The 14,966-nt window shown below is 33.2% G+C and overlaps 1 protein-coding gene across 3 annotated transcripts in view; it reads left to right on the top strand.

The window, feature by feature from the left end:
• The window catches only part of IBTK (inhibitor of Bruton agammaglobulinemia tyrosine kinase), a 58,094-nt gene that overhangs the window by 27,239 nt on the left and 15,889 nt on the right, over window positions 1-14,966 (top strand). For all 3 annotated transcript variants that reach the window (XM_012722888.1, XM_004673648.2, XM_012722876.1), the window contains exons 13-21: window positions 257-343; window positions 1,025-1,107; window positions 1,191-1,228; window positions 1,592-1,688; window positions 6,280-6,381; window positions 7,571-7,688; window positions 9,947-10,007; window positions 10,518-10,639; window positions 12,146-12,258. In XM_012722888.1, coding sequence (XP_012578342.1) covers window positions 257-343; window positions 1,025-1,107; window positions 1,191-1,228; window positions 1,592-1,688; window positions 6,280-6,381; window positions 7,571-7,688; window positions 9,947-10,007; window positions 10,518-10,639; window positions 12,146-12,258 — 821 coding nt within the window. The remainder of the gene's footprint in view (window positions 1-256; window positions 344-1,024; window positions 1,108-1,190; window positions 1,229-1,591; window positions 1,689-6,279; window positions 6,382-7,570; window positions 7,689-9,946; window positions 10,008-10,517; window positions 10,640-12,145; window positions 12,259-14,966) is intronic.

Below are 14,966 nucleotides of genomic sequence, written 5' to 3'. Positions count from 1 at the left end.
TAAAAAAATACAGCTTTTTAAAAAAACAAATAAAAGCAATGGAGGGCTTGGTACATGGCTTTGATTTGGTTTTTGTCAATATTTAATATATTTTAAATTCTAAAAGAGTGAATGTGAATGTATGTTTTATCACAGAGAAGGGATTCACAGAGATACCTTATAGGTGATATAAATTATGTCCAGATATAAACTAATTTGTTCAGTTTTCATTGTAGATCAGGGACTATATTCACCAATTTTTGTTTGTTCTTTATAGGTTAGATGGAGTCAGATTTGAAAATGAAAAAATTAATGTTATTGCCAAGAAACCTGGTACTAAACCGAAGCTAAATCAGAAAAAATGGTAAGTTAGGAAATGAGGATAAACTTTCATCTCTAGATTTTGGAAGCTAGGTGTGGAAATAGAATCCTTCATATTCAACATGTGAAGCAAAATGTATAGATAGATAACTTTTTAACTTTTCTACATTTCTGTAAATACGGAGATTTGATGAAATAAATGAATAAGATACTAAAGTGTAGTTTCTGATTACTTCTTAATTGAAGAAAGAATTTCAAATTCTGATTTTTTTCTCATCTGATTTCTGTATCTTGTTATAAAATAGGAAATGTTAACCAAATTTAGTGTGCCTTTTCATTATTATGATTTCCTTATTAGATAATGAAAATACATTTGATATTAAATGTTAAGTTTTTGGTTTTAGGTATTTACTTTGTAGGTGAAAAGTTTTTGAAAAACTAAACTGCCATTCTACATTATGCTTAAAACAATAAGGTTTACAGATAAGTGAATTAAAAAGTTTGTGACCATGTTGTCACTTACTGTTTTATTAGCACTTGGCCTGAATTGAGAAATAGTAGGAACTTTTAAAAAATTTATATTCAGTTCCCTTTTCAAATGTTGTCTTTGTTGTAAGGCCCTTATCTTTCCTAAAATAGTGGGAGATGAGTATTTCTAATTAAGAAAATCAAAGGTAAGCCAAATTCTATAAAGCTTCAATTTTTTTTTTTTTTTTTTTTGCAGTTCATTTCTGTGTGATGTAAACATGAAATCAGTGGATGGGAAGGAATTTCCTTGTCATAAGTGTGTTCTTTGTGCAAGACTTGGTAGGTATTATTTTTATTAGTTGCTGACTTATTACTGTTTCACTATGCAGTTCTTACTGAGTTGAACTTTTTTTTTCTTTCAGAATATTTTCATAGTATGCTAAGTAGCTCATGGATTGAGGTAAGATTTTTATCAGCCACATTAGCTATAGCCACACATTTTTTGGGGGGATATTTATAGTAAAGAAATTAAAAACGGGAAGCTAATATTTTAACTTAGTTTCTCTTTATTGTCATTTAAGTCTCCTAGAAAGTAGCAACACTTAGAAATAAATGTTGTATAGAAGTTACTTAATTCAAAATTTCCTGTTACTATTTGGCCATGTATTGGGAGTCTTCTGCATTCTTGTTCCTATTTCATGTTATAAGTTTGATACTCTTTTATATTTGATTACTGTTCAATAGTTTTGTATACTAGCAACTTAAATCTGAATCTAATAATAATATGTTGTTTACAATCAATTATTTCACTTCACTTTTTTAGGCTTCCAGTTGTGCATCTCTGGAAATGCCAATACATTCTGACATATTAAAAGTTATTTTGGACTACCTCTATACTGATGAAGCTGTGGTGATAAGAGGTACATTAATAAGAGCTATGGTATTAAATCTTTTAGATGTAATATAGTAATGGTAAGATCAACAATAATCTTAATTTCAACTTGAAATAACCCATCAATAGACCTAATTCAAATAACCCATTAATAGACCTAATTCAGAATATATAATAGTACTGAATAATGAAAAGGGATGAATACTAACTGTATTCTCATACTTTTGAGTTTTTACATATAATTTCTTTTAGTTTATAGACATATTTAAATAGCTTATTTAAACTCTCTTCCTGATAGTTCTGTATCTTTTAATTAACTTTATTTACTGAGGTATCATTCACAACTTTGTATATAATTTGAGAGTATAGGTTCATACCTCTTCAGATGTATGTTACACTACAGAAAAACACCCATAATCCTCTGCCATATTCTATTCCTTCCTGTTGCTCTCTTCTATTCATGTTCCTTCCTGGTTGCTTCACTTTTACAGTCTACTTTCTATTTTTCTTTTGGGATCCATTTGCTTGAAGAATTGTTTTCCAACTTGTTAATTAGAGCCTGCATTTATCTTTAGAGCTCAAGTCGTTGTACAGGAGACTGTCAAGCCACTGTGCCCTAAAGCTGATCAGTTCAGGTCATTAACTTTAAGCAAGATATTTATTGCCATTTTACTGCTTATTTTCTGGATGTGTTCCTGTTTTTGTCTCTTTGTTCTCTTATTCTCCTCCATTGTATTTTGAAAGCTGCCTTTTGTATAGTGTTCACATTCCACTTACTCTCTTCTTTAGGTACTTTTCAATTTTTACTCTCCTCCCCTCTGTACTTATTGCTTTTGCAGCCTTATTTGAAGTGTTGGGTTTCTTTTCCCCCATTTTTTTTTAAACCCCTTTAATACATTCAGTGCTGGTTTAGAGAGATGAATTCCTTTAACTATTGACCTGTAAAGCTATTCACCACTTCTTAGATTTTGAGCAGTAGCCTAGCTGGGTAGTAGATTCTTGGTTTGAGTTATTCTTTCAGATCTTTGAATACATCATGGCACTCCTTTTTTGGCTGTAAGATTCTGCTGAGAAATCTGGTGATATTCTTATGGTATTCCTTTATATGTAGACTATTTTTCTTGGGTTGCTTTTAGGATACTTTATCCTAAATTTTTGCTATTTTAATTATATGTGTTGATATACATCTGAATAGGTTTATATTGTATGTATTGTATGGGATTCTTTGAGCTTCCTGAGTGTCTTTCTTCTCTGCTTTGGGGATGGGCTCAGCTATTCTTTCTTCAAATCAGATATCTGCCCTTTTTCTTCCTCTTCTGGAATCCCTTTGAATAGGTTGCTCCTTTTGATGCTTTCTCATGTCTCTTATGTTTCCTTCATTTTTTTTTTTATGCTTTTTGCTGATCTTTTAGGATGATTTCCACTAGCCTATTCTCTGTCCCACTGATTTGCCCCTTAGCCCTATTGTATTTCTCATTTCAACTCTGTCACTTCTGTTTTGAACTTTTCATATTTTTTTCTGTCATGTATTTTGATTTTTATCATGCATCGTTCTCTTAATTTTAGTAAGAATCACCACTAATATTGCTGCTCTGAATTCTCCTGAAAGTGTTTAGATCTGTTGAAGTCGCTTTTTATATTTTTAACCTGGGTTTTGTCGTATCTCAGTGATTAGGATGATTTCATCATTCGGTACTTTGTGATGGTTTCTATGAAATAAACTAGACTTGCTTTCCTTTCCAGTCTTTTAACTGTCTTGAGTTAGAATTTTGAGTCACAGGTATTTAGTTAATTGGTGTTGGCCTTGGCTTTTGTGCTTTCTGTTGTACTGTTCAAGTTATGTCTTCATTTGGGATGTTGGAGGGCATGAGTCAGTTTGGGGTGGAGCTCCCAGAGTCTAGCCTTTGCTGTGTGCTCTGGCAATGCAGGTGTATGGAGGCTGCTGCAGATTGCCACGGGCATATGACTCTTTCAGTGCTATAGCTGCTTGAGGGAGTGATAATGTATTCACTTTCTGGTCAAGGGTGAGCAAAGCAGAACACCTCAGTGGTGCTCCAGCCTGCAGCTAACCCTTTGGCTGCAGCCTAATTCAATTTTGCAAGTTTGGCAGGTTGTGCCTTTCCCCTGAGGCTCATGGGAAGGTGGGGACATAAGTTGTGGGCTCCTGCCCCAGGCAGGCACCGTGAATAACTTTAGACTGTAGTGTTTGCACTGTCAAGAGGACGTGCCAGAACCAAACCAGGACCTAACTAGTGCTTTTTGGACTGCTGGATTTAGTCTCATGTGTGCTTTTTGTCCAGTAGGGTGTTCTCTTGGTGAGTCTTGTACTGCACAAGCTGGGAGCTGAAAAGAAGCCCAGAGTTTGCATATTGGAGAGATGGTTTCTTCTGACCACCGAGGCTGAGTAGCCTGAGTGTCCCTTGCTCAGCAGGCTGTGATCTCCCACATGTCCTGCACTTTTGCTACATAAGGTTAAAGCTATGGAGAAGTCCTAGAGAGGTCACTGAGAGGCAAATGCCTCTTCCAAATCCCAAACCCAGTCACAGATAGCATGGGTGCTCTGTGTTTATTTTGCTGCATTTCTGTGGAAGCTTCCCAACACCCTGTGATCTCCCTAGGAGGCTATAGTAGGGAAGCATTAGTGACCTCTGCCAACTTCCCCTGTCACACACAGATACTCTAAGAGCCCTTTGTTCTGTAGAGTGTGCTCCCTGGAGTGATTTACACTCTGGTTGTACATTCTAACTACATTGTAGCACAGAAATTCCATGTGGGTAGGTGAATATTTTTCTACTACTGAAACCAGTCACATGCTACCTGGATGCCCATGCTACCTGGATGCCCCTTGTTCAGCAGGGAAAACTTAAGAGCAAAGAGATTGCACTCTGTGGCCACAGGCTGGGTGCCTGCAGGAAAACACAACCTGGAAGGGTCTTGGCATAATTATTGATACACTATTCTCATTCTGATCTACTTTTTCCAATGATTCCTTTTGTTTCCTGTGTGAGCATTGACCTTTATTTCCCCAGCTCTGCTCTAAATGTGTTTTGTGAAGGAAGTGATGACTCCTGGATCTGTCAGTCTGCCATCTTTTTTCTGCCTCAGGAATTCTGAATATTATTTAACAGTTTCTATTGACTTTTTCCCCTTGTATCACCCAGACTATTATCTTTCAAACTTTTATTGAAAATTGGACATTTTACATAATGTAGCAATTGTTGAAATCATGTTTTTCTCTTTCTCCTGGGGTTTTTGGTCCTGCTGTTCGGAATTGCTTCTGAACCAATTCTGGAATATGTACTCTTTGTCTTATGTGATTACTGACCTCTTTATTTGATTTAGTTAGTGGTTAGCTAATAATTAGACAAGACTGGCCCTCCCTGGTGGCGCAGCAGGTTAAAGCACAGCATTAAGAAGCTTAAGTCACTTCCTCATGAGTTCAATCCCTGCCTGCCCTAGAGGAAATCCACATGGCGCGGCAGACCCGCTCCTGACATGCCCGCTGCTCCCCTCGGCAGTGTACTTCGTCAGTCTGCCTGTTCTGCACCCCAGTCTCTCTGGTGAATCCTCTCACCCTCCGCATCTCTGGCCTGTACCCCAGTTCTGTATGAATAATTAATCTTAAAAAAAAAAAAATTAGGCAAGACTTCTTATTTATCTAAACCAGTGTATCTCCCTAGGATCTTTCTATGTATGTTGGGGCAAGCCTTCAATCTATAGCAGGCAGCTTACCTCTATGCTCTAATTTTAATTTTCTGCTTTTGTAATATCTTAAATTTAGCCACAGGTCAGAATTTGGCTCTTTTTTAAAGTATTCTTCGACAGTGCATAACTTACCCAGTGCACAATTCTACACAGATACGTGGATTTTTAGATTTACAGTAATGGCTCATAACTCCAAAGTTCCCTTAAGAGATTTTTGTTAGTTTGCTTAATCTGCCATAATTAAATATCATAAGCTGGATGGTTTAAGCAATAGAAATTTGTTTTAAAGAGATTGAATTAGAGTCTAGTAGATTTGGTTTCTGGCAAGGGCTCCATTCCTGGCTCGCACATGATTGCCTTCTTGCTATACCTTCACGTGACTTTTTCTTAGGTCTTGTGTATGAATGGGAGTGACACTAATAGTATTGGATCAGAGTCCCACCACTATGACTTAATTATTCTCAAAAGTTACCATTTCTAAATTTAGCTACATTGGGAATTGGAGTTGAACATACAAATTGGAGGGACACATTCTTTAATCGTGACAGTGTCTTTTTGCCTAACTCTTAAGTTGTTTATGATTATTTCAGTAAGGTTTAATTTCAACAGTTTCCACTGATAATAATCCTTTTAGGAAAATGCTGTTCCCATTGAGCAACCTTTAAATCAAGATGAGTCCTGTTAGTGGGGTTTGTAGGGATTACCAGAGAGGTCAAATGATGAAAGTCCTTTGCTAATGTTGCTCAACAATTTTTCTGTTTATTTCTTTGCATTAGTCCCTAATGCACTGGATTTCCATAGTGGATTGCCATTTCACTATTTATACAATACTTATAATCTCTGTGCTGGTGTCTTAGTTGAACTTTTTCCCAGGTATATGTTTACCAAATAATAACAACATTTCTTTGTTTTAGAATCTCAGAATGTGGATTTTGTATGTAGCGTTCTTGTGGTTGCTGATCAGCTTCTCATAATTCGATTAAAGGAGACTTGTGAAGTAGCATTAACTGAAAAACGTGAGTAATTTTGAATTACAATGTCAATATTTACTTGCTTTGATCTAGGATTAGTTATTTTTTAGGTAATTTTATAATGCCTTTTATGTAAAATGGGACATAGCTTTTTCTAGCATGAAAATTTTTCAAAACATTGAAAGTATATGTTGTCATTTGTGAGCACATTCTTATTTCAGAGATGTTTAAATATTTACATCTTAGAATTACTAATTTTTTATTAAAGTAAGACCTTGAATAATAAAGATGTGAGATTTACTTGGGAATTTTAGGGATGAGAATTGAGAGTCGCAAAATTTTTTTCTCTTGTATTGGTCTGTTGTAGTTGTAATTATTTTAGCTATCCATTTCCAACAAATGGGTAGTCTTTTTTTGTGATAACTTAAAGTACATATTTGTTGTATCAAATATGAAATATTTGATATCCATAAAGATACAATTTTATAATATAAATATCAAATTAATATTATATATGAAAATATAATTCACTTTATATTTTTATATGATTTCAAATATGAAATACAGTATAGTCATACTGTAATTACATCCCCTATCTAATATAAATTGGATTGGATTACACAACATAGATCTATTTCATAGAATAATTTTAATATTTTGTCTTAATTTTACAGAAGGGATAAGTGTGGGATAAAATATAAAAGAGAGTTGGGCTGCCCTGGTGACCTAAGGGTTAAGTTTCAGCGCTATCACCTTATGGCCTGAGTTTGATCCCTGGGCCAGGGAGCCAACCCATATGTGGCACAATAGAACTCTCATATTTTCTAATCTACTCCCCTTCTCAATGCATTTTCAGTCAGTCAGCCTGTTCTGCTCTCGGCTCTGTCTCTGGTGAATCTTCTCACCACCACCCTCACCTACACCTCACTCTTTGTACAAAAATAAGTAAAAAAAAAGTCCTTGGGGGAAAAAATTAAGCAGTTTATTATTGAAAGTTGAAAATGTTAGATAGAGGGAAGATTGTTTATTATTTGTTTGCTTTTAAATGATAGGTAATGCACCTTAGTATTTTAAACTACTTCTATGTATGATTATTTTTCCACTTTCCACATAACCATTTGTTTCAAGTTTCTGTGGCATGCTGGGATAAACAAGTTTTGTATTTCCTCTAATGCAAATTATTTTTGCAAGAAACTATTTTATTTTTCCTTATAATCTTTTCCTTTTTTTATAGTTACACTTAAAAATGCTGCTATGTTACTGGAATTTGCAACAATGTATAATGCTGAACAATTGAAACTGTCTTGTTTACAGTTTATAGGACTGAATATGGCAGCTTTACTTGAAGCAAGGTTGGTTGGATACATGTATTATGTGACTGTTGGGAAAAGCAGTTGTTTATATATAATAGTGGATATGTTAGTGATTTAAAAGTAAATAATGATAACATCCCAACTGTATGGAAAATGAAAATATATGGAGAAACATTTTTCAACAAAATAGACAAAAATTCTAGGTTGATAAGTAATTAGGTGATTGTTAGCTTAGCAATTAATTACCTTAAATATAGGCAAGCATAAAATTTATTACTGATTTTTCTATTTTTATTTGCATTTAACCTCGATATTTCCTATATTTACTAATCTTTGATTAAATTTAAGCTGTAATAGCGAGTCTGAAAAATTTAGTTGGTCTAGTTTGTTGCAGGTTGATGTAGGAGACGCTTTTAGTAGAAATGAATGCATAATGAAATGTTTATGACACTTATTATATAAGAACTTATTAGCTAAAAATATATACCTTTTTTTAAGTTACTATTTTACGTTATTGATATTTACTTGGATGGAAAGATGATTTTGAAATTTATACATTTCAAAATTAGAGGGGTCTTAGAAATTTCATCTCACTGTTTTCAAATGTTTCAACAATAATTTTAATAAGAATTTAAATGAAAACTTTTAATTTAAAAACACCAAATATTACTTACTATAAAGTCAAAGGTGAGAAAAATGAGTGTTCTGGTTAATATATATATTGAGACTAGTATGATTGCGATGTGCATTTTTATAGCTTTATTCACTTTATATTTTTTATAATACTGTGATAAGTTATTGGCAGTAGTATATAGTAGCAATAATGATAAATATGTGCCACATAACATTGATAAATTTTTAGATTCAGTTAATTTTCATGAGAACTTTATGAAATAGGTTCTGTTTATATATTCATGTTACACATGGGAAAATCCAGGAAAGCTATTTTTGCAAAAAATTGAGTCTTGAGCCATATAGTTTATTATAAGTAGTAATTTTTTTGAGAACTCACTTTTCAGAGAACTTAATTCTAAAGCATGACTGAAATAAAAATGTTCCACTATATTTTTAGAGGTGAGTAGCTAACAAATCTTAATTGCTAGTTAGAATTCAATTGATAGAAAACTCGTAATGCATTGTTGTTACATGGAAAATGTTTTTAACATTTCATAAATTTTTAATTTTAGCTGAGTAATATAGAAACTGGTGATACTTTTTTGATACTTAAAAATTTTATTGCCTAAGTTCATGTTTACAAAAACTTTGTTAATGTTTATGAAATGAGCATGAGAATACATACAAATGTAATTTAATTTTATGCCTGTATTATCTTAGTATCAGAACCTGGCTAGAGTTTCAGAATGGTTTTATTTCTTAATTAACATTGCATTAATAATTCTAGTTATTTTTCTACCTTAGATTTCCAAATTAAACTCCTTTCATTTTGTTAGATAAGACCAAAATTTAAAACAAGATCAAATCTATCTAAAACATCTTACTGGAAAATATCTCACCCTACTGTTACTAACTACTGTGTTCTGATAAGTGTATCAGCAGAGCTGTTTAGTATAGGATGGCACATGTGCTGTGGTGATGTTTTTACTTGTTTAATTTTATTTAAGTAGACATGCATAATTTGCGTTAAAATAAAAACACAAACTTAAGCATTGTTAAATAGAGAATCGTTTTACCAGAAGTATAAATAAATCTGCACAGGGATGTTAAATGGAGGACAATGCTAAAATTGTACTAACAGCAGAAGTTTATTAACCTCAGAGTTGTTAAAGATTTGAATATGTATGTGGGTTTATATTAACTTTTAGGATACAAACAGCCTGATTTATATTTTCACTAAGTAAAGTACATTTTTAGAATTTGATCATCACTGAAATCTATTTTGAAAACTGACTTGATTCGGACATGAGAATACTAAAACCCAAAAAAGTAAAGTTGTTCAAAGTCATTCAGATTATTAACTTAGAATTCAGATATCCTGATAGATTTTTGTTCTGTTGATGTAACTGTTCTTCTGTAGTTGAGTATAATTTGAGGGAAATGAAAGTTGGAAAAAGAATAGTTATTTCATTATGCCTTTTATAAGAAGTGCTTGACTCTTATTAGAGATGTGTCTAACATGTTTGCCGTTTATTAGAAGTATATAACTGCATAAATTAAAAATTTTAGTAGCTGTAATGTTAGTACTTATAAAATAACTTAGAAGTTCAGTTACTTGAAAATCTGGACAGGTATTAAGTTACTTGAGTCTTTAAAATTTTTATTTTATAAATATATTTTAGGTCTCTTGATGTCTTGAGTGATGGCGTTTTAAAAGATCTTTCTGTGTTTTACCGTAAAATGGTAAGGTTTGTATTTGTTCAGTGAGATGGGCTTTGGTATTATCAATAAAAGTGGTATATTAGGTCAGACTTCTTAATGGAAAATTTTGATAGTGAATTTTAATACATTGTGTTTTAAAAATAATGATATAGGATTTGTTTGTAGATCATAGAGATGTGTGATAACCAGTACTTAATATATTTAATAATAAAATTAGTATTTAATTCTTTTAAAAAATAAAGGTTATTAAAAACTTAAAGTGGTCATTTTTTATCAAAGCTTAGGAATACAAAACATGGATTCACATAACAAAAAGATGAACTAATCTGCAATAAAGTGGAGATTTTTTTCAGTTTCATGGAGTGAACTAGTGATTCAAATCAAATTTGTCTCCCCTTATACATTTAGGAAGTGATTAAGTATTCTAGACTTTCTAGTTTACTGTGTGGTAACATTAACAAATGGGGTTTATACCTATTTTAAAAAAGACTTCACAGATTTTATGTTTAAAAAGTAACCTCTTTTTTATAGATTCCAGCAATGGATAGACGAGTCATCACACCTTATCAGGATGGACCAGATATTAGCTATTTGGAAATAGACGATGGAGACATCTTTTTGAAAGAAGGGATAAATACAGAACCAAATTATTCGTAAGCTCAATTTTTTTCCTCCCTCTCTCCTCTTTGCCTCCCCACTCATGCATACACTGTGAAATTAGACACTTTCATATTTATAGGGACTTGAAAAAAATGTAAACCTGATGTATTTATCTTATTCTTGTTTTCAGTACAAAGTAAATGCATAATTCTTGCAAATGTAAATAAATGTAAATATCAGAGGACTCACTCATGCTAAATGTTAGTTAATAAATGCAAAATTTATTGTCACTTTTGCAAACACTGTTGAGATTATGTTTAAAAATAAATGTATATTGCACTACTCCAGAGAGAACAGGAAACAACCAATTTGGAGATGCTAATGGTTTTGGAAGTTAGAAAGTTGTTACTGAACAAACAATTATGAAAAAGTTTAAGAAATAGAGATACTAGGTTTATGAATAGCAGTGATTTAGAAAGAGGATTTCTTATGATTCACAGAGCATTGAGCATTGATTTGCTCTCTGAAGAGATTAAACTAGAGATACTCTAGAGAGAAGGACATCAGCCACTTCTTGGCATTCTTTAGATAACTGGTTCCAGTGATATAATGATGTAAATTTTTTGCCACTATCGTTGCATAATAGTCAACTGTGTAGCTTGATGAAAAACTGCCCTTGGGTTTCAGTGATGTTCTTTACTTAAAATCCCTTTTTCCTAGGTAGCATTTGGGATATTTGGAGTACAGGTTTCTGACTAGATGGACACTGTCTTAAAATCGGTCATAAATTTAAATGACAAATAGTTCCTGCACAATAATAAATAGTACTCACACATAATCTTTATAACTGTGGATAAAGATATAATGAAACCTAAAGTTTTTAGGTAAAACAAAACTGTTTCATCAATTTTATTTTTCCTTCAATTCAAAAAATTAGACTTATCCTGAAACACTTTAAAAATTATCACCAGGGTGCAACAGCTTAAAGCACCGCATTATGAAGCTCACAGAAGCCATTCCAGCAAGAGTTTGAGCCCCAGCCCGGGAGCTGACCCATGTGGCATGACAGACCTCTCCTTACCTGCCTACACTCCCCTTAGCAGTGTCAGTAGATCTGCCCGTTCTGTTCCCCGCTCTGTCTCTGGTGAATCCTCTCATCCACCACACCTCTGGCCTGAACCCCAGTTCTGTAAGCATAAATAAATCTTTAAAAAAAAAAATTATCACCAAATAGTTTTTAAGATCACAGTTTATAATAGTTTGTGTGTAAACATTTCTAGTATTTTCAAAGTATTTTCCTATAGATGATACCATCTTGATTATAACTTCCACAGAAATGCTAACATTAGAGAACAAGTAATATTTTAAAGTGAGGTGAAATTAGTGATAAGCCACATAGGTTAACTAAAGGTTACTATAGTGTGTAACACTGTATGTTTTCTGTTTCACTGAAATGCTATATTCTTTGGTCAAAGTGCATAGTTCTTCCAGTGTTACATCTCTAGCTTAATTTATATTTAGAAAGTGACTTGTTTGTGTTTTTTTTTTTTCCTCCCTAGGGAGAGTATGTTCAAGAAGGCAAAAACAAAAGCAAAAAAGAAGCAACGTAAGCGTTCAGATAGTTCCGGAGGTTATAACCTTTCAGATATTATTCAGAGTCCACCATCTACAGGTTAGTAGAATCTATTTCCTGATCTAATATTTTACGTCTTTATTCATTATTTAATTCATGTAGCATGTATTAAATATTGTTCTATGCCTTCTGCCTGGGCTACTGAAATAGGAAATAGTCTTGTCTTTGGGAGTTATAGAGAATGGTAGTCATGTTATGAGAAGTACTCTGAGTTTTCCTTGGCTGTACTAAAATGTCACCCAAACTGTATAAGGTTAGGGAAGACCTCTTAAAGGAAAGTGATACCGGAGTTGGACCTTTTAAGAATGGTAAGAAATCATCAAGTAAAGTAGCCAGAGTATATGTAAAGGGAGCAATATGTTCATAAACTCAGGTTGTTAGAACTGTACCTTTTTGTGTATATGGTGCAACTTAGTTCAGCTACATAGGATTTGTATAGATAGGCAATAGCTTTGAGAGGATCAGATTTTAAAGCTTATTGTATAACAGTCTAAAGAATTTGGATTTTATTCTAAAGGCTATTAGTAGTTCTTGGTGAAATTTTTTTTTTTTTAAAGATTTATTTATTTGTGCATACAGAACTGGGGTACAGGCCAGAGGCTCAGGGGCGGTGAGAGGCTTCACCAGAGACAGAGTGGGGAACAGAACAGACAGATCGATGAAGTACATTGCTTTGGGGAGCAGCGGGTGGGTCAGGAGAGGTCTGCCACACCATGTGGTCACCTCCAGGGCAGGCGGGAATCGAACTCATGCGGAAGCGGCTTTAGATTATCAGTGCTGTGCTTTAACCCGTTGCGCCACCAGGGAGAGCCTCTTGGTGAAATTTTTAAGTCAAGGTACAGCTGGATAAACTTTGGTTTTGGAAAGACTTTGCTAGGTGTGGTCCAGGGCAGTGTTTGCCCTGGGTAAAAGCATGACAGACATTATCAGGTGAGTTCAATTCCTATATATCAGTATTTCAAGTGAAACATCATCCTTATGCATAGAAGGTTATAATCTAGTCATAGATTATAGCTCCTTTGTATGCAGGTGTTAGGTGAGCCTCTTTGAAAGCAAAGGTCATGTGAATTTTCTTCTACCTTTTTATTTTGAAAATCTTTTACTTACTGACAAGATGAAAGAAAACATGAATATGTACATCATCCAGATTTAAAAGACTTAACGACATTTACTTTTACCTGCAGACTTTTTGTTGAATAGAATTTGTTGTACATAGACAATTACTGTTTTACTGATACATTTGGAAGTTGTAGACATGATCCTTTTCTCCAGCTCTAAATTTAAGAGTAAGGACATTTTGTACAACCACTATACCATTACCAAATCTAACACAGTTAGCATTAATTCATTATCTACTGTTACATTATATATATGGTTTCCATAGTTGTCCCCCAAATGGTTATATAGCCTTTTTTGTTTTAATCTTAAAAATGTCTAGTGTAAGTTTTTTTTAGCAGTACTTCATGGGCATTCTTTATTACAAGCAACTTTGAAAAATGCAAACATAATTGTTCTATGTTTTTGTGAAAAAAAGCCATTATTCATGGCAAAGAAAATATAAAAAGATATTACAAGTGAGGTATTTGACATGCTTAATAAAACTCAAATGGAGAAATGTCAAGGATAGTTTTAGATAACAAATTACAGTGATGGTGCATGGGTATATTGTACAAAAATGAAGGATGATATATTAAAATAAAAGTGAATGACAAACCTGAATCTAGTGAGAAAGTAAATGGGTAAAACCTATTTTAGAATATATATCAAAATTAAAAATCTATGATTTTGTTTCCTGTACTGTGAGGATTATCATTAGTACTTGGAAGGAGGCTTAGTTGGTTTGATGGAATGATGAATAGATGAATAAATGGATAGTCAATAATGAGACTAGTAATTTCCCAATAACCTAAAAAGTTTAAGGAAAAAGCAGATACTTGGTTTGTTTTAAATGGTGTTCTTGTTAGCACAAGTGTTAGAGTCTTAGTTATTTCAGAGCTGGAGGAGGCATTATTAATGAGCTAATTTAGAATTCTTCCTTTAAAGCTATGGAAACAGGCTCAGGAAAACATTTTGATTTTAGTAATGAGAGAAAGAAGTGAACTTCTTGGTTCCAATTCCATATTCTTCCTGCTGTACCATTCCCCCTTTGGCCAAAGCAGATAATGATTATAACAGTTAAACTCAATCTGAAGGCCATAGAGATATTTTGGAAGAAAATTTCATCAGATATATGAAGGCTTAATATTTGTTTTGATCCTTAAAGTAAAATTATCCTACATTCTGTGAAATTGCTTTTAACCAAAAATAATTGTTGACCACTTTAATAATTGTCTTTATTCATTTAGATTTATTCTAACTGACTTTTGAGAGCATTCTAGTATTAAATATACTTTCTTAAAAAAATATTACAAGTGTGGTTAAAAAGAATGAGTATTTCCAAATTCATTGTATTAGCAATGAATTATACAATAAACAAAGATAGTAAGTCAAGATTACTTACTTTAAGGAGAATACTGTTTACTTGAATGTTTAAGAAACAATTTAAAAATAAAATATACAAATCATACATTAGTTACAGCTCATGCAATATTTTCTTTTTTTTTTTAATTTATTTATTTGTACATACAGAATTGGGGTACAGGCCAGAAAACTCAGGGGCGGCGAGAGGCTTCACCAGAGACAGAGTGGGGAGCAGAACAGGCAGAACGACGAAGTACACTGCTGAGGGGAACAGCGGGCGGGTCAGG

This window comes from Condylura cristata, unplaced genomic scaffold (assembly GCF_000260355.1).
Source record: "Condylura cristata isolate star-nosed mole 26May11 unplaced genomic scaffold, ConCri1.0 scaffold00001, whole genome shotgun sequence".
NCBI lineage: Eukaryota > Metazoa > Chordata > Mammalia > Eulipotyphla > Talpidae > Condylura > Condylura cristata.
Note: the sequence above shows the minus strand (reverse complement) of the source record. Positions and strands in the feature narration are given on the sequence as shown.